Source organism: Micromesistius poutassou, assembly GCF_964030765.1.
Source record: "Micromesistius poutassou genome assembly, chromosome: 1".
Lineage (NCBI taxonomy): Eukaryota > Metazoa > Chordata > Actinopteri > Gadiformes > Gadidae > Micromesistius > Micromesistius poutassou.
This window is the reverse complement of record NC_140271.1, coordinates 16,776,909-16,796,187: the sequence shown is the minus strand read 5'-3', so window position 1 is coordinate 16,796,187 and position 19,279 is coordinate 16,776,909. Positions and strand designations below refer to the sequence as shown.

The 19,279-nt window shown below is 41.5% G+C and overlaps 2 protein-coding genes across 5 annotated transcripts in view; both read left to right on the top strand.

Annotated features, from left to right (window-relative positions):
* Window positions 1-1,472: 1,472 nt before the first annotated feature.
* On the top strand, window positions 1,473-12,429 carry il12rb2l (interleukin 12 receptor, beta 2a, like). Of its 3 annotated transcripts, XM_084487806.1 has the most exons (15): window positions 1,473-1,573; window positions 1,851-1,955; window positions 3,688-3,844; window positions 4,046-4,194; window positions 4,515-4,657; window positions 5,521-5,662; window positions 7,628-7,704; window positions 7,985-8,225; window positions 8,608-8,805; window positions 8,996-9,100; window positions 9,192-9,326; window positions 9,586-9,747; window positions 10,091-10,163; window positions 10,285-10,363; window positions 12,012-12,429. In XM_084487806.1, exons 2-15 carry the CDS (start codon window positions 1,862-1,864, stop codon window positions 12,306-12,308), a joined length of 2,052 nt encoding a protein of 683 aa, XP_084343932.1. In that variant the 5' UTR covers window positions 1,473-1,573; window positions 1,851-1,861; the 3' UTR covers window positions 12,309-12,429. The 3 variants fall into 3 exon arrangements, with proteins under 3 accessions (XP_084343932.1, XP_084343934.1, XP_084343933.1); XM_084487808.1 differs by lacking the exon at window positions 1,851-1,955 and having other exon boundaries at window positions 1,537-1,573; XM_084487807.1 differs by lacking the exon at window positions 1,473-1,573 and having other exon boundaries at window positions 1,792-1,955.
* A 637-nt stretch (window positions 12,430-13,066) lies between these two features.
* Window positions 13,067-19,279, top strand: part of LOC311369450 (transportin-2) — a 28,188-nt gene continuing 21,975 nt past the window's right edge. For both annotated transcript variants that reach the window (XM_084487646.1, XM_084487645.1), the window contains exons 1-6: window positions 13,067-13,131; window positions 14,782-14,881; window positions 15,585-15,660; window positions 16,299-16,448; window positions 18,452-18,558; window positions 18,921-19,054. In XM_084487646.1, the coding sequence (XP_084343772.1) occupies window positions 14,783-14,881; window positions 15,585-15,660; window positions 16,299-16,448; window positions 18,452-18,558; window positions 18,921-19,054 (566 nt within the window). In that variant the 5' untranslated portion in view covers window positions 13,067-13,131; window position 14,782. The remainder of the gene's footprint in view (window positions 13,132-14,781; window positions 14,882-15,584; window positions 15,661-16,298; window positions 16,449-18,451; window positions 18,559-18,920; window positions 19,055-19,279) is intronic.

Here is a 19,279-nt window from a genome sequence, read left to right as displayed (position 1 = left end):
TATTGGACACGTCTTGTATTTTTTAATTGGTATTTAGTTACTCATTCTATGTCTGAAGTTGAAACAAATGACAAATTAGTTGTCGTTAGGATCTGGTAATTCTGTGTTGATGTTTATTTATATTAAATGAAATAACCCACTCTGATGAATGTGTGCTATTTTTCCAATCAGAAAAACACATTTACATTTTCTATTTACAACTTTTTTCTGAATGTGTCCCTGGTTCTCTCTCTCTCTCTCTCTCTCTCTCCCTTTCTTTCCCTTCCCCTCCCCCTTTCTCTTCCTTTCTTCTCTTCTCTATATGTAAACAGCTGTAACCCCCCCCACACACACAGGTCATGACCTCTGCTGTAAATGTCTACACTGAGAAAAGAAAGGAAGTCTACATGCTGTGTTAGTGGTAATCACAAAACATAGAAGTGCTCAAGAAGCTCTATTAGCAGGAAGGAGGAGAAGTAAAATCTAAATATCTAAATAAATAAATATATATATATATATACCAGTGGTGGCTGCTGGTCTTTTGGTCTTTCAAAGAGGGGAAGCTCATTTTCGGCCATCATATAAATTGTCAATTTATGTATATGTCAATTATGCTCTCTGTTCCTTTTCAAGGAAATGCTCTGTCATACCAACTAGCTGTCTTTTCCAGTGACTTGACCAGTGTCCTCTCAATGGCCAGCAGAGCTAGGCTGCTTAAACAGCCTTGGTCCATTGTGTTAGGTGTAGGACTTGAGCCACTTTAAACAGGAGAAGCTCCTTTCTACACCTGCAGATGTAGCTCCAATTGTTGCCACTAATGAGAACAGTTTGTAAAGCTGAGGCATTGCACTCCATGTCTTTAAGGAACACCAAGAAATAACACAGCTTTCCCTTGTCATCCTGCAATTCCTGATCTGAATACAGGACTTGAAGTTCAGACCTCAGGCTCCCTGAATCAAAGTGATGGCCAACTACCAAAACGATATTAAACTTGAAAAAGGAAATGTGGGAATGTTATGTTAAACTGAAGTAAGGAATTGTGTGAATAAAAATGTATGAAATGTACGATGAAAATTGTCTAGCAATTTCGCCAAGCAAATATCAAGAAATAGGTTGCAGTTCGTCTTTCGACTCGCTTGCAAACTCCACGGTGGGACTGAGGAATGAAGAGCGCTCCGGCGACTTTTTATAGTTCAAAATCGCTGTCAATCAAACGGCAACTCAGTCTTTCGCAGACCCGCCAATCATCACGCAGATGCCCAGCGTCCAGGCCGGCCTACTCCTCCTTTCACTCCCAGAGACGCTGAGCGTCCGTGGGAGGGACATAATCGCAGCATTATCCAATGACCGTCGACTTTCGACGCACTAAAAAAAGCTGTTCTATGCAGCCCATTGAAGTGGACATTTAACCGGTTGCTTGCAGGTTGCTTGCTAGGAAATGTGTCACAGGAATTTCCTGGTAGGGCGGACTCAAAAGTGCATTTTGGGCGGGGCGGAGCTATTCATGTCAAATCTTGTAGCAACTCGATACAGTTTCCGCGTGAGTAAATGGTGGCGAAGACATCTTCTCTGGATTTTGCCCTCTTTCTATGAGGTAAAGGAATTATGTTCATAGTTTTGATAACTAATACTTTTTGTTAGTTGTTAACCACTTACCGACTATATACTTTGAGAAAATAATATTAATACTACTACTTCAACTACTACTAATTGTGTGTGTGTGTGTGTGTGTGTGTGTGTGTGTGTGTGTGTGTGTGTGTGTGTGTGTGTGTGTGTGTGTGTGTGTGTGTGTGTGTGTGTGTGTGTGTGTGTGTGTGTGTGTGTGTGTGTGTGTGTGTGTGTGTGTGTGTGCGCGCGCGCGCACACACAAGACCTTGTGTCCATGGACAGACTTGGCAACAGATGGCTTCTCTCCATCTTTTTGATCATCGTGCCAGACACTATGTACAACATGAAGGGCTGTCTAACCCAACAAGGTAAAACGATTCTGGAGGTCTTCCTGCTCTTGCTATTCATAAGCTGAGCTACTTTATTTATGGATACCTTAAAGACTTTTGAAAAAAAGATATTGTAAAATGGACGCCAGGTACACAGATCATTTTACTGGTCATATCTGATGGCCTAGGCCTGTTTCTGGATAACCAACAATCAAAGAAAGGAGGAATATTACGTGTTTGCTTCCTGGTATAACCTTGTATAACATACCTTATCCTAACTGTTTGTATGCAGAAGTGAATAGTTACGATAGATGTTGGTTTGTGTGTTTTGTCATTTGTTTCTTTTCTGACTCATCGTCATATGAGGTATGAGTCTTACGAGTGCTTATGAACTAGAAATTACATGTATTACTAAATTACTCTTCTGACCTCAATATAGCATTATGATATAGGAAATGCACACACAAACAGCATACATTTGTATAATGTCATACATTTGTTTTTAAAGTAATAAACATCCATCGTAGCCCACAGCAAACCCACAGCAATACAATGTTGAGAAAGTTGATTCATGGACGGAGCAGGAAGCCCCCAACCCCCTTTACCATCCAGGGGGTTGAAATAGAGACGGTGGAGTCGTACAAGTTCCTTGGAGTGCACATAAACAATAAGCTGGACTGGACAGACAACACAGAGGCCCTTTATAGGAAGAGCCAGAGCAGACTCTTCTTCCTCAGGAGGCTCAGGTCATTTGACGTGTGTGGCAGGCTATTAAAGATGTTCTATCAGTCTGTGGTAGCCAGCACACTGTTCTTTGCTGGGGTGTGCTGGGGAGGAGGCATCAAGGCTGGGGAGTCCAACAGACTCAATGAGCTGGGAAGGCTAGCTCTGTTGTGGGACTAGAACTGGACAGTCTGGAGGTAGTGGTGGAGAGGAGAATGAGGGACAAATTCAAGTCCATCTTGGGTAACCCCTCCCATCCCCTCTATGTTGAGCTGTGGCAGATGGGGAGCACCTTTAGCCACAGATTCATTTCCCCCCAGGTGTGTGTGTGTGTGTGTGTGTGTGTGTGTGTGTGTGTGTGTGTGTGTGTGTGTGTGTGTGTGTGTGTGTGTGTGTGTGTGTGTGTGTGTGTGCGTGCGTGCGTGCGTGCGTGCGTGCGTGCGTGCGTGCGTGCGTGCGTGCGTGCGTGCGTGCGTGCGTGCGTGCGTGCGTGCGTGCGTGCGTGCGTGCGTGCGTGCGTGCGTGCGTGCGTGCGTGCGTGCGTGCGTGCGTGCGTGCGTGCGTGCGTGCGTGCGTGCGTGCGTGCGTGCGTGCGTGCGTGCGTGCGTGCGTGCGTGCGTGCGTGCGTGCGTGCGTGCGTGCGTGCGTGCGTGCGTGCGTGCGTGCGTGCGTGCGTGCGTGCGTGCGTGCGTGCGTGCGTGCGTGCGTGCGTGCGTGCGTGCGTGCGTGCGTGCGTGCGTGCGTGCGTGCGTGCGTGCGTGCGTGCGTGCGTGCGTGCGTGCGTGCGTGCGTGCGTGCGTGCGTGCGTGCGTGCGTGCGTGCGTGCGTGCGTGCGTGCGTGCGTGCGTGCGTGCGTGCGTGCGTGCGTGCGTGCGTGCGTGCGTGCGTGCGTGCGTGCGTGCGTGCGTGCGTGCGTGCGTGCGTGCGTGCGTGCGTGCGTGCGTGCAACAAACAAATGTATCCTACGGGGGATTAATAAAGATGTATCATATCGTATGTGAATGATGTTTCGGTTCCCTCCTCCCAACATTCTTGTGTTAATGTCAAGGTGGTCCGCCTCCCCCATCTCATCTTGGATGCCATATTCCCTATGAGGAGGATAGCGGCATGATGGTGCGGGCAGCCATCCAGTGCGTCTGGGACCCAGGGCCTCACTCAGAGACCCCCTCCATCTACACCTTACACTGGGAGTCTGCTGACAGAAGGTATGGCATACTTGCTGATCAACAAAGCTCAAAGCGAGTCCATTATAATGATTATGATGTGGTTACCGTTTTTCCTCTTCCTTCTCTCTCCTCTCCTCTCCTCTCCACTCTCCTCTCATCCTCCCCTTTTCACTTCTGTAATCTTCTCTCCTTTCCTCCTATTTTCTTCTACTCTCTTTTCCTATTCTCTCTGTGTAACAGAGAGCAGAGTGTCAGGGGGAGTAATTCAAGTGCGTATATTTCACCGACGCTGGTGTCCAGCCACAGTGAGCTGAGTGTGTGGGTTGAGGCCAAGAACCAGCACGGTTCTGCCTCCTCTCCAAGGTCCACCTTCAACACAGCCAACATCAGTGAGTACTTCCTTGGCACGTCTGTCCCAATGGGTACCAGGGAGCAGCTGGGTCTGAAATGTCCTTTTTCTGATTGTTTCATGACACACTTGAATTGAATGACTTTAATGACTAACCCTATACACACGTGGCTGTTTGTCTTATTTAAAAATATCTTTGTGCAACAGAAACTGCGTGTTCTGTCTAACAGGATGTTTATTTTGTGGTTTTCTCATTTTGTGCTGTTAAGCAGTGTTCACTGTCATTTATAATTCCAATCAAGTCCTTAAGTTTTTGTGTGTGTGTGTGTGTGTTTATTTTTTGTGTGGGTATGTGTGTAGTGAAACCAGCTACTCCCAATATCACTCAGCACGAACTGGCGCCCCTGGAGATATACTGGGAGTCAAAGTGTTCAAAGCAGGGTCTCTCTGAGGGCCACTGCCAGGTTCGCCACCGAGTGGCCCCAGATGTAAGCTGGGCAGAGGTCAGTGGGACTTGTAATGCAGTAATAGTGCTGTTTGTATCTAATCCTACCTAACCCTAACCCTTGATAAATGGATAGAGATATCTTATTCATAATTTCTTTCATGCTTTATTTATATGAAGTACAACAACAGGCTGTTGACAGAAAAAACTTTTAGTCATTCAGTAGAGGTTTTTATCCACATCTTTTTGTATTCAGATAGGCTTTTTTATCCACATCTTTTTGTATTCAGATAGGCTTCAATTAATGCATTATAGGCTTCTGGTTTAACACTCTTTTGTCATTTAGCACAGGCTTTTAACCAAAGTAAGTAATATATATATATATATATATATATATATTCTCTCTTACTTCCTGCTGTAAAAGAGCTTCCTGACTACTTCTATGTTTTGTTTGTATCACTAACACAGCCTTTATCATTTGTTTACTCTGTGTAGACATTTACAGCAGAGGTCTTTCCTTTAGGACTATTATTGTATTTTGCCTTGTTTTAGTTCATTTAATGTAATGTACATTGTGAGTTCTCTCTCTCTCTCTCTCTCTCTCTCTCTCTCTCTCTCTCTCTCTCTCTCTCTCTCTCTCTCTCTCTCTCTCTCTCTCTCTCTCTCTCTCTCTCTCTCTCTCTCTCTCTCTCTCGTCTTTCTATAGTTCAGTAGTTTCGCTTCCTCCCCAAATAAAAAGTGAAAAAGTGTGTATACAAAAATGACTCTGCATTGCTCTTTTTAAAGGGCCCCTATTTAACCACCAGGTTATAGTGTAATTAGCCGTTACAAACCATTTAAAATCTGCCCTGCTCTTTAACCACGCTTTTTGACTAGAGATCTTTAGATCACTTAAGGTACATATTTCTCATTGTTATTCAGGTAGAGGAAGGCTTCCAGGGCGTCTACTGCTTAGAAAATGCCCTTCCATATTCATGGTATGAGTTCCAAGTGCGCTGTGTGTGTCTTGGGAGCTCACTGAGTGACTGGAGCAAAGTGTATAAAGTGGAGAGCCCCCGAGCAGGTCAGTCCACAACATACTATGCAATGTCACTCTTGTTCTTGTACTTTTAGTTGCTAATAAGTACGCACGTTTTTCAAAATTTATCTTATCTTATTTATATGCATAGTTTGCATACAGTGACCTATCTATATTTCATGAATATACATGGTTTTGTACAAAATTTATTCTAACAATTTTATTTTTCATGTTTGTAGTTATGAAAAATGTAATAGAATCTTTGCTAGAAAGACATTTACTCACGATTTGACTTTAATAGTCAAATCGTTGCGTCAAGAAAACTGTGCGTGTGTAACAGCAGGACATTTTGTTGGAAGGATGGGGGTGCTAAATGAGTGATACCCCCTCATTGCTGGGCTTCTAGAAGTAACAGCCTATAAGTTCTATAATGTTTTTTCGTTGGGGTTGGGGATTGACTCAGTCTCCTTAATTTAGAAACCATTAAAGCTGATGCAAAAAAAGGCAAATGCCAACAGTCTCATGCTGGAGAAAATGATTCCCTCGGTCAGTACTCGGTAGTGCATTTTCGCGTGGTGCAGCATGAAGGTACATGAACATGTATATTCAATTTGTAATCAGTCAAATGCTTCTGAAGTCTTTTTTTATCAATGCAGGATGTTGTATGATGTATTATATTTTATTATTTCATTAATTATATTATTTATGGTATATTATATATGCTAATATTTTAGTATATTAGTCTAATAGTAGCCTTTTATTTTCTGAATAATGAAGATGCTGATATGAATGGACGCATACATTGCCGATGTAAATTTGTTTGTAGGGGTGATTGGAAGACAGTTGTAGGAAACCCTGAAAGCATTTAAACCACACAAAAGTAAAAAACTAAATTAGGCATCATTGATCAGTTATTCTATTGGTCATTCGACAGTGGGTCTGGCCTGAAGAATCATATTAGACTATGCAAAATCTTATTTGAGGTCACCCCTAATTCTTGCATGTCGAGTTCTTTATTGCCCCTACATGAGCAGTTTGAATCTCTCTTCAAATGCTGAATTTAAAACGGTTGTGAGGTCGTGGTGCAAAGTGAGACGTTTTCTCCATCTCAAAGAGAGGCTGCACACTGTAGAACCAATAGGTGGAGCTTGGCATTGTCCTGCTCCACTTCTAAGTCCAGCCGTAGACCCAGCTCGGACCCAGCCCCACCCAAGCCCACTCATACTAATTTTGTAGCACAAGGTTGAGTAGCATCTAGCTTCCGCCCCGGAGAAGCCCCTGGCGAGGTCAGTTAAGCCAACCATTGTCAAAACCACATCTGGAGGTAGTGTATGCTACATTCAATCTAGAATGACCGTCGATATGTTTGCAACTACTTACAACTGTCAATGTACATCCTTTAAAAGTGCTAGGTTCTGCCACTGACAGGCTGAGATTATATAACATTATAAGGATCTCTACAGAGAAATTAAACGTGTTTCTATACCATTCCCTTGATACCTGTCTGTTTGTTATTTTGTTCAACCAAGTTTCGCTCAAGTATAGTCTTGCTTTGAAATCTCGTTGTTGCTGCAGGTAATTTCTCTATTGGCATTACTCCTTCACCCCAATATTTTAGATAACACCAAGCTATGCTTTCTGTAGTCCAATTTTCAGAGTCAGTTCTCTTCCTGCAACAACTTAAAGATTTTCAAATCAAATCAAAGCTCTTTCAGTTCTTCTCAACTCAACAACTCTTTGAGTGGTTGAGCTTGTTTTATTTCTCTGTAGGGATCCTTTCCATAATGCTAGAATATATATTTGAGCATGTCAATGATGAAAACATGCACCTTTGACATGTATAGGATATACATGATGGTTAAAAATATGTTGTCCATATAGTCCCTTAAATCTAAAATGATCGAAAAATCCAGGTCTTCCTTTAACTACATGATTTTACTACAAAAAATGGTTTGGTTTGGATTGTGTTCTCACTCCCTGTCGTTCTGGCCTCATGTGTTTGTGTTCCAGCTCCTGTTGGTCTGCTGGACATATGGAGTGATTGCAAATTATCACCTCAAAGCTCTGAGTGCGTGCTCATGTGGAAGGTATGCAAACCAGTTTCACCTAAAACATTTTATTCAGCTTGAAACATAAAGTGGATGAACAGCATTACCATCTTATGTGCTCCGGTGTAGCTAAATTAGCAGCATAGCCTTAAAACCAAATAAAGCTAACATGAAACAGGAATGATGTCATCCAGGCCCTCGGGCAGGGTTCAGACAGCGATAAATTTGTCGCCTGTGGCTGACCTCAGAAATGTTGGAGCTTTGCAAGCACAAACTATCCTTCAAACTTACCTTATAGTAATTTACTTTCTTCACACAGAGGCCTCCAAGGTGGCATGCTGGAAGTGAAATCCTCGGTTATGTGGTAACGTTGTCCCGTTGTAACGGCACGGTAACCCTGGTGAATGCATCCACGGTTGCTAAGGCAAGCGACCAATTGACATGTGACAAGAAGATGTGCCACCTTATGGCCACTCTTATAGATGTGACAGCTGTGAATGTATCAGCCTACACTGCATATGGTGCCACAACACCTGCTTGTCTACGTTTACCTCTGACAGGTAACGTGAAAAAATGTTTTCATCAACATAAATGACTGCTGGGTACATTGTGATTCTGATAGACCTGTACAATTACACACCATTGGTCACAATTGAATCATATGTTCATGTTGCCACTGATTTCAAGCAGAATATGTGTTTTTTGGATGTTAGTTGAATCTAGTGGATTATGATATCTGTATTACCAGCAGCCATATACTTGCTTATATACTTGTGTTGTCTAAATTAGTAATTTTGTATTCTAAATTAATAACACTGGTATGTCTGTCCTTTGAAAACAATGCAAACAACAAATTAAAATAATTCAAAATAATAATAATAATTAAAAAGTAAAAAGTAACTTTGACCTCAATTGACATTCACTCTTGCACTCTTTCTCAAGAACAAGAAAACAGAGGGGAAGCTCTTCAGCTAAAAGTGAACTCTGAAGGACTTTCGGTGTCTTGGAATCCCCCTACTCGATTCATAAACAACCAATCTAAATATGTTGTGCAGTATAAGCAGGCTGGACTCAAACTTCAAACTAAAGGCTTTGATTGGATCAGACTGGACAGGACCCAGATGTCTGCCACCCTGACAGGTCTGCGTAACCTTTAGTTTCATTTTCAGACAGAAATCCATATTACTCCAGCTAGTTCATTTAGGGACATAATACTTTAATTTATATATTAAGTAATTTATATTAAATTATATTAAGTAATCTTAAGTGAACTTTATATTAGATTTGAAATCGTGTGACCTTCCAGCTTTGTGTCTGTCTCCGTCTACAGGCCAGTTTGAGAATTACATTGCCTACCAAGTGGCATTGTTCTTAGTATCTCCCAACGGGACAAGTGATCACATTTCATCTACTGTTGGATATGTTCATCAAGGAAGTAAGAATTCATGTTTAAGTACTTTCTAATGTTTTAATTTACCCCTTTTAAGCACTAAAATAACCTCACCCCGCTCCTCATCTATTCTCAGTCCCTCCCAAAGTGCCCTTGTTCGAAGTGGTTAACGTCGAGGCCAACAGTGTGACGGTGACTTGGAAGCCAATTCTCCTTCCTCAGAGGAGAGGGGTGATTGTATGCTATCAAATAGGATTGGACAGCCAAAAAGGTAGAACATTTTTTAAACTCTGCTGTGTTATTACATTACTGCAGCCATCACTAAATGGTGGAATTATATTAATAATAATGAATCATATCCACAAAATGATTGGCTATTGCAATGCATGAAGAATTTCCTGCCATAGTAATCCACAGACCGAATTGATTGAGAGAGATAAGAACTCAGAACACAGAATACATATGATAGCTGTTATTCTACGTTGGCTGCTTGATTAAAGTGATTTTCTCTCTCTCCCTCCCCCTCCCAGTGTATAATTTGAGTAAGCATCAAGGTGATAAAAACGGGAGCTTTCGGTTGGATTACCTCGACCCTGGCCAAAACTACGAGATTTGGATCAGGGCCATCACTGAGGCTGGGCCAGGACCAAAGTCCACAGTGACGATCAAAACAGAGGACCTTGAAGACTTTGGTACGGTACCAGTTTCTTTTGTCTATGATAAAGTTATTAAAAGTTTAAAAGTGGTGCCTTAGATACGGTACCAGCTACTGACACATCCGGATGATAAAGTTATTACGAGTTATGAAGTCGTGCCTAAAACATTATTCTGACAATGTGTGTTTGGATGCATTGTGCCCTTGCTTTTTTCAAATAAAAATATATTTCTCTAATTTCTGTATGTTCAGTGTTTTGGCCTAAACTAAGGGATTCATCTTGGTTCACAAAAAAAATGCATTTATCGATCTGAATGTCAGGTTATTTCTATATGATGTATTCTTTATTTGTTTAATAATTTGTTTCATTCCCTGCACAGATTATACCATTCTGTTTGTCCTGGCTGTGCTTTTTCCATTCATATCCTTCCTCTTGATGAGGAAATTCTCCTGGTGAGGCACTTCTCCCTGTCAATGATCAGACGTTATACTGTTTTGTAATATTTGTTTAAATCAGATTTGAGGATAGTGTGTTGTATTACACACCCATATTTATATGTATGTCTCTGTTTAGTGTATTTAAGGAATGCATTGGTTTTAAGAACGTGCCTGACCCAAGCAACAGCCATGTTTTTCAAAAGATGAACCACCAGGTGAGATACCCACTTTTTGGATAGACCTACGATTATATCTATCTAACTAGAAAATGTAATCCCACGCATAAGGGATTACTGTGCATAGAAATGCCTGTGATCTTTATGAACTTTTTGCATGTCGCTTTGGATAAAGCCATCTGCTGTGGGTAAGATGAGGGAGGTAGTTAGATATGCTTCTTAAAATGTAAATCACACTCAATAATAGAAAATTACCTTCCTGCAGAAAATGCGGTGAGTGCTGTAATACAAATTGAGGTTGAAAATATGTTTTAATAACAAATAATAAATATGTTAAATGGCTTAAATCAAGTGAAGGGGTTTGAACAGAGTTCAAAAGTCAAAATGGAGTAAACAATGTAAACATGCACACCATTCAAAAAATGTAAATAGTTGGAAACAAATAATGTGACAACTGAATGAAAAGCATTGCTAAAAATGCAGAAATGTAAAATGAATTGAACTGAAGAATCTGAAAGGTCAAATGTATTGGAGTGCACTGCTGAAAAACCTGGAAGCTGAAATCGAAAACTTATTGACGCTGAATTGCATTACCTGAAGAAGCAAAGTCCTGAAATACATTGTTACAAAAGCTGGAAGCTAAACTGTAATACTGTCAAAGCTGGAAGATGATAGTAGTAGTAGTAGTAGAAGTAGTAGCTGAAGTAATAGTTGTACTAGCTGCACAAACTATATGCCATATGAAAGGCATGGTATTGATTGATGGTTGTAGAAAGAATTATAATAATCCCGCCAGTTCTTTTTAAAACCAGCCAAAATTGAATGTACTCGCTTTCCAGCCTAACGTGTTTAAAAGTAGTCAAATTAGGCAAGAAAATTCATCGATTGATGCGGATGTTGTGCAATGGAATATATGATGGATCGCTGCAGCAACATTTAAGATGATGGCGATGAGTTCTGCCCATTCTGCCTCCGTTGCTGTCTGCGGTCAGACCAAAACACACCAGAGTGACAGGGGCCGCCAGATAGTTTGTTGTTGCTTTTACGTTGCCGTGAACCAAAAGTGGCTCTAGTACCACTTGTTGAAAGGGCTACAGCGCCACCTAGCATAGCGGAGTCAGCCAGGTCTCCGACCATTATTCCAATCTGATCCGATGTATGTATACTCAGACAAGTGACAGCCCCCCCGTCGAGTGGCAACATCGTTATATGGCTTAATCCATGATAAGTCGATCTGGTCCGACAATGTAACCGCAATCAATGAGATGAAAAAAGTATAAAGGTAATTGAAAGTCTGTTTTCAGATTATTGAAGATACTGTGTGTGATATAAGTGTCTTCATTTGTTAAACCTTTGAAAGAAGGTTAACGATAAAAAATTGACCAAGTTACGAAGTCTGAAAGTAGTAAGTGTCAGAGAATGGGCGTGTCAGAGAATATCTCAAAGTTTAAAGTTTACAAATATAAAAAGTCATTGCCCAAATGTATGACAAAAAGGCCTTTGTGAATGGAATCGATTGGTTCGGTAGTTTTGGCCACATTAATTGCACAAGTTTGGTGGGAAGAAGAACGGAACGGAAAAGGGATATCAAGATTGTGCATTCCTATGCACAATAATTAATTTGCTGTACTCAACAATAGTTTGATGATGAATGGTCCGTCAACCGAATTTAATCTTGTTTTCGTAGATCAACGGCTCCATGTTCAACAATTGCGTCTCTGTGGAAGAGCCGGACCCTGTGCTGTCTCACCTGGAGATTGTTAAATACCTAGATGAGTTGGCCGGAGGAAAGATTGGAGACCGAGGATCACAGGGGGCCATGGAGGGTCTGAAGGACCAGGGGGAATTGGCCGGCGAAGGGAACGCTGCTTCTAGAGAGGACTGCTACAGCAAAATGACAGACTCAGACGAGGACAGAGACATGTGGCCTTCGGATTATGAGAAGCACTTCATTCCAACTGCTATGGAAATTATGTGTCTTTGATGGGAATGCGATGGATTGGCGTTGTCAATAACGGCGCAATGTATTATTTTTACTTTTTTATCACTGTTAAATCATTTTTTATTAAATAGTTTTAATGTTTCCACGTGTGTGAATGTCTCAAGTGTACAATACAGTTCCCCCTTGACAAAACAAGCTCTTAAAAAATGTATCTTAAATGTTGCCAAAATGCACTTTAGAAAACGGTAGGACTGTGTTAAACGTGAATTAATGGTATTAAAGAAGGCCTACTTGCTATAAGTTTCAGCTTGGAAAAATGCAGCAGGAGTAATTTATAAATGAATTGAAAGTGGTGTAGGCCTATCTTGCAAAAAGGCATGTTTGTAAAACGTATACAGTGTTACATCCTACCATGTAACGTGATGAAGCAATGGATTGAATTTGCAAAACCAAAGACGGTACAACAAGTATCTATCTTTCCACGTACTTTCCTGACTCGATAATGGTGCTCAATATTAGGAATATTCTTAACGATGGGGATGCAAAAAATTATAAACAATGTTAATAATAGTGCACATTACAGTAACCTATATGCTAATATTAGGCCTATAACCCGTGACTAGGTAAAAGTAAAACTATGGGCAATGGCAATCCAAGTTGACTATGGGTTATAGTTAATAACCAGGTTTCTATTTACATATATATATAATTTTATACACCTATTTACAATTCAAACATGGTCTCTCAACGGAAGCCGAGCAAGAACCATTTCCGCCTGTGCGTTTTTTTCAAACAATTGCGAGGATCAGCAGCACGAGCCAGAGCAGCGGCCCCGTGGTGAACGAGCAACTGAAAAGCTGATATTGTACGTAAAGTACTCTTACCTTGTTCTAAAACTATATGTACTACTATGAAGTCGTTGGTTCATCTAAGTTGGGGATGTCTATTTGAGAATGCCTTACTGGAGGGATTGATGGGAGTCTTGACTAGAATGAGCCAATAGTTGCTACCTAGCACTAGCATAGTCTAAGCCGCGGCTAGCTCATTAGCTTAGCTGCTAGGAAAACGTGTTGTTGCAAGTTCGTTTCTCCTTGGCGCCAGCAAAGTCACATTTGTATTGTGAACGATTGTATTAATATACATTCGTCGATGATGGCTCGTTATTAAAGTGTTTTGTCGCTTCTCTGTGTTGAACTGTATCGAGACAACACGTTCTAGCCCCTGAGCTCGTGACAGCCCCACAGGCCCGGCAAGGACACGTTGTTTGGTTCGGCGTTAAAAACACTCGTCCTCGTTGCACGGGTGGGTGTGATCAGAAGGGGTCCGATTAATAGATCCAATATCGATCAGTAAGCCTTAGTCTAGTCTGTATACGTGCAATCGCCACATGGCCAATTGTTCCTCGGCATGGGCGGCAGTACAGGAAACGCACAATACTTGCCCGTTCCCTCCAACTTTAAACGCTTTCGAACAAACGTGATCCATTGAAGACCCACCCTCGTCGCACCTTTGGTGTGGTCTGTTTCGAGTCATCGGTTCGATTTAATTCCTGCGTATTCAAAAAACAACATTTTTTTTGACTTTGACTTTGTCGAGGCGGCTGGTGGAGTGGGGAGTATTAAACGATTATGTCTAGTCACAGATTTTCTTGGTCTTGCGGTCCTGAACGTCATCGGGTTTTTCCGTGCGCCATCACCATATATAAATTATACCTACATTGGCAGGCATTTCTATTTGAGACGGGCTGTTTTTCCACAGCCTGGTTAATCTATCAGAAAAAGGATTCAGCCAGCGTTGGTTGAGTGAAGGCCTCCTACTCCACCACGACCCCAGCACCATGTGCACGACACACCGTCGTTATCTAGTAGCTGATTGCAGAGTTGCTCAACTTCTTTTTTTTAAGCCGCGTTGTTTGGTGATTGATATTGCCTTAGTATGTCTAAGGCAATATCATATATCATAACGCCATTCCTTTGTTTATGGCTTCGTTGGTGTGCAATCTACACATTTGAGGTCTCGAACCGCAAGCAATTCCGTTGTGCGTCTGACACGTGTCTGCTGGCTGGTTGAGAACGGAAATCTCAACATGATAATGTATCCTAAATCGTTATACCCAAGTGGGACTATGAAAGCAAATAAATAGACTGAGACAAATGAGGTCCTATAATTCAAGCCCATGAAAGTTGTATTCAATGTAGGTTCGATAAATATTTCCAGCAGAACACATACACTCGTACTGGCATGCTATTATTGACATGTATACAGGCAAAGCTTGAGTATTTCCACATATGCCCTGTGAGAAACTATAGTCTGTTATTTTCTAAGGTCTTGAGTATATTGATGTTTGATTCCCAATCTGGGGATGGTGTATAAAATTGCATCTGACAAACCAGTGATGGTGTTTGTATTCATACGGCCTGATCCAGCCATTGACGATGTAGGGTGAATTCTACTTATTCCACATTCTTTTCAAGGGAGGAATTTAAAAAATGGGTAATGCGTGTTTGGGTTCTAGGATGGAGTGGCAGCCGGATGAGCAGGGACTGCAGCAGGTCCTACAGCTTCTTAAGGACTCCCAGTCGCCGAACACGGCCACACAGAGAGCTGTCCAACAAGTATCCTTCCTCAGTGGCCTCGAATTCCCTCTGAACAAAGGGGCTTTTTACAATGACTGAAAACAATCGTGGACAAAAATATCCCACCTGCAAAACGCATACTGGCTGATATTTGGACTGTATTATATAAAAAGTATTGCATCCCTAGTCTGAAATAAGCTGGTTCCATGGATAGCATTTTGTAAGGTTATGTTATTCTGGCTTTGTTACTGGCTTTTATAAAGATTTATCTGTGTAAAATGAATGCTTAAATGTGCAGGAAAACGCAGGTAGGTACGTAGGTGAACGGTCTTCACTAGCAAAAATGATCAAGTCATTGCAATGCACTTTTTCATAAAAGTACATCTATATCTTTTTGCAAGTCACTTTTAATTTATTTGACATTTCACAAAAAATGTTGTTGTTTTTTTAAATGGGACTGATTATCTAATTTTTAGCACTGCTAGTTTGTTTAGAATAATGTTTCTTATAACCAATTTGCACCCCTGTTCTTTACACCTGTTACCTTAGTTACTATTTTGGCTCTCAGACAAACAGTGCTTGATTTGAGCCATACTTGTGGGCATTCTTGAGCTGGACATCTGTCTCCTACCTTCTGCTTGGTCACCTGTATCTGCATTCTCTTAGGATAAAAGCCTCTGCTAAATAGATAAAGATGTACTGAATATTTCTGTTTAACCCTGGTCCTTAACCGTTAAACCAGAAACTTGAACAGCTCAACCAATTCCCAGACTTCAACAACTATCTTATTTTTGTCCTCACACGTCTTAAAACTGAAGGTGAGTCAGTTTCTGACATAACGGCATACACAAAATGTCATGCATGCTGTTATTTTGGTTTGGCTGTCTGCCCAAGATGTAGCAGTGTGAGAAATGTAGCGCATGTTCTAGCACTGCCAAATCTGTAAAGCAATTTAGTGTGTACTAGTAATATCAGAAGAGCCTCTATGTATCTGCCAGGTTTTGAACAGCTGTATAGATCAGTCTATCAGCCTACTCAGTGGACTGCAGCAAACGTTGCTCATCTATCCGTCACACATCTGGGTGGACACGTCCACCTGTGATGTCATAAGACAGATTTTCAAAACGGCCTGTAACGGCTAATCACACGACACCTGGTGGCATGTCATGGGACCTTTTAAATAATGCAGTCAAAAATGTAAATGTCTTTTATTAAATCTTTTCCTGGAAATGACGACAAACCCAGCTCATTGAAATGCAATGAAAAATAATGTTCCTTATATTCTGATCCAGGTAATGTGTATAGTTGTATTAGCATTTCCAAACATAGCTGAACTGTTACTCAAATATTCAGTGCTACATTATTAGCACATTAATTAGCATTGAAGTGCCTTTATTGACTCTCACCTCGTATGACTTTGACCAGTCCTAACGTTCCTAACATTCTGTCTGTTCAGATGAGCCCACTCGGTCACTGAGCGGCCTGATACTGAAGAACAATGTGAAGGCCCACTACCAGAACTTTCCGACCACTGTGGCAGAGTTCATCAAACAGGAATGTCTCTCCAACATCGGGGATCCATCACCTCTCATCCGTGCTACCATTGGTGGGTTTTTTATTTTATAACCTTGACAATCATGTTACTGACTGAAAAATATGATGGAGTGTATCGCAGTCTTACGAAACCCTACATTTCACTATATATCACTTGTTGAGTAGGACCTCATCCCTTTGTTACTTGTTGGCACTTTCACACACTACGCATTTACAAGTAATGCCATTGAGAAGGAAACTCTCAAACAAAACATGTTAAATACTCAATACTGCATGATCATTGGAATAGTTGAGACTCAGTTATCTAAAGTCTAAAGGACAATTCCGGTATTTAGCACATTGAGCCCCCCTTCTGGGTTGTCTAGGATGAAATAGTGGTTGACACTGAAATTTTGACTGTTGGTCCTGTCTCGGGTATTTGGCTCATTTCTAATCAAACCCTGCCTGCTTCAGAATGGCTGGCTACAGGCATTCACAAAACAACCAGAAACGTTTGTTTTCAGATATGTGCAACTCACCGAGTGGTTAGTGGTGTTACTTGATGTTCAAAATCAAGTATTGTAGCGAACTACTTTTTCTGTTTTATTTGGCATTTTGTAAATCCCATTGAAACAGAAAGTGGTTGTGTTCTTTTCGCTCCATTCTTCATCTCAACAGTAGGGCTAGAGCCATGCGAAAAGACTACAACCAAACGTAAACAGCTCCCCTTTCCGGTTCCGGTCCGGTTTCCTTTTCAATGGGATTTACAAAATGCCAAATAAAACGCGACAGAAACTGTATTTTGCTACGATACTTGATTTGGAAAATCAACGAACACCACTAACCACTCGGTGAGTTGCACATTTCTGAAAACAAACGTTTAGGGTTGTTTTAAGGACAGGTTTGTGAATCCCCGTAGCCAGCCATTCTGAAGCAGGCAGGGGCGATTCTAAATTAGCCAAATAGCCGAGATGGGTAGCCTGGAAATCCGGACCCACATCTAAAAAGCTGTAGGGTCTGGCATTGAGTAATAAAATGGCCCAACTCGAGGGGCAGCACCAAGCATGCATTTGAAAATGTCACTGCACATACTTGGATAACACTACAACCAATCAGAAGAATACAAGGGGTGACGTATCTAGACCAGCAGAGCTAACCAATAGAGAAGACTTGACGTATCCAGTCGGTAAAACAGCAACGCTTTTGGCCCGCCTATAGCAGATACACCGATGTGATTGGCTAATGTGCTGGGAGAGGGGCATCGGGGAGGGATTATATTGCTCGTTCTCAGAGTGAATTGCTGAGCAAATTCAAATTGTGCTCTCACGAAAACTGGACCAATAGTCAAAACCACTTTCATCCTAGACATCCCAGAAAGGGGGCTCAATGTGTTAATTACCGGAATTGTCCTCTGAGTGCTGTTGTACCCTGGAAATGATGACATACCCAGCTCATTGAAATACAATGAAAAATCTTGTTCTATATTATTCTGATCCAGGGTCACCATAATAAATCCAAAAGCACATTTTGTATGTTTTACCTTTTTGATACTTGATCTGATAATTTGGGTCTGTATGAATGGAGTTGTTCCTGATAAACTTATACAAAAAGGGCTTTTTAGAAATTTTTAGTCAAGACTTATCGTCCGTTCTGGTTAATGTTTTCCTCCTGAACCTTATGTCTATTATGGCAGTAGGCAATGCATAAACCCCCTACAACTGGAGTTGTTTTTACTCATACAGGCCTTCCCACTACAGATGGTGCACACACAGAACTGAAGTACTTTCCATATGAGATCTAAGTAATGGGCTTGCAGACTTGAATAAATATTCAGCATAAAATTATAATCGTATTTGCCTTTTATTAATAATATGACCCTAACTGTGGATGCTCTGGACATTCTAACATTCCCAAAAAATGACTAATGTATAGACTATTTTTTGGACTATTCTGGCACTCTTGTCCTCTCCTATGAGCATGACCTTTTTATTCATCATGCCTTGGTTCTACTGAAGGCTGCATCTCAGGCATGTATCTCAGTCTTTCTCATGGTTGCCCTGTCTCTCCCTCTACCAGGCATCCTTATCACCACCATTGCCTCCAAGGGCGACCTGCAGACATGGCCTGAACTGCTGCCACAGCTCTGCAACCTGCTCAACTCGGAGGACTACAATACATGCGAGGTTTGAACTCATTCACTCACCATTCTTGATGGTGCCTCTTTTTTATAGTGTTGTGTAAAGCGGCAATCACTGCATATTTGAAAATATTCTCAAAACCGATCATTGGATCGGAAGAGACTTGTCTCAAGAGTGGCCACTTTTAATGTCAGTTGCAGCACAAACTAGATAAATTCTGACATTCAGTTGATGGTCGGTATCCACCACAGACTGGTACTTCACTCCCTGGAAGTGATGACAAACCCAGCTGATTGAATACAATGAAAATTCATGTTCCTTATATTCTGATCCAGGGTTCATCCCCAAGCACGTTTTAGGTTTGGTACTGTTTGTATTTTATCTGACAAGTTTTTGTGCATTCACAGGGCTCTTTTGGAGCGCTGCAGAAGATCTGTGAGGACTCGTCTGAGTTGCTGGACAGTGATGCCCTGAATAGACCACTGAACATCATGATCCCAAAGTTCCTTCAGTTCTTCAAGCATTGCAGTCCAAAGATCAGGTCCAGTGATGTTTATTCATTCATTCATTCATTCTTAATGCTACTCTATTATATACTCTACGGTATTACTTGTACTGTCTGATCCAAAGGCTGCAATCCTTGAGTAAACATTGGTTTTGGCCCTTTCATCTCCTGATGCCGTGTTAGGTTTCCTCTTGTCCATCTCCCTGAGGAGGCAGATGGTAGTGATGCCTCAATACTTCAATGCATGCTTCTCTCTCCGAT

What these genes read in the sequence shown, in the direction of transcription:
- il12rb2l (XM_084487806.1), top strand. Translation starts at nt 1,862, where the DNA reads ATGGACAGACTTGGCAACAGATGGCTTCTCTCCATCTTTTTGATCATC. An exon ending in AGTGGAGAGCCCCCGAGCAG is followed by an intron (nt 5,663 to 7,627) that starts GTCAGTCCACAA and finishes TTTGTGTTCCAG; the next exon opens with CTCCTGTTGGTCTGCTGGAC. An exon ending in AGGATTGGACAGCCAAAAAG is followed by an intron (nt 9,327 to 9,585) that starts GTAGAACATTTT and finishes TCCCCCTCCCAG; the next exon opens with TGTATAATTTGAGTAAGCAT.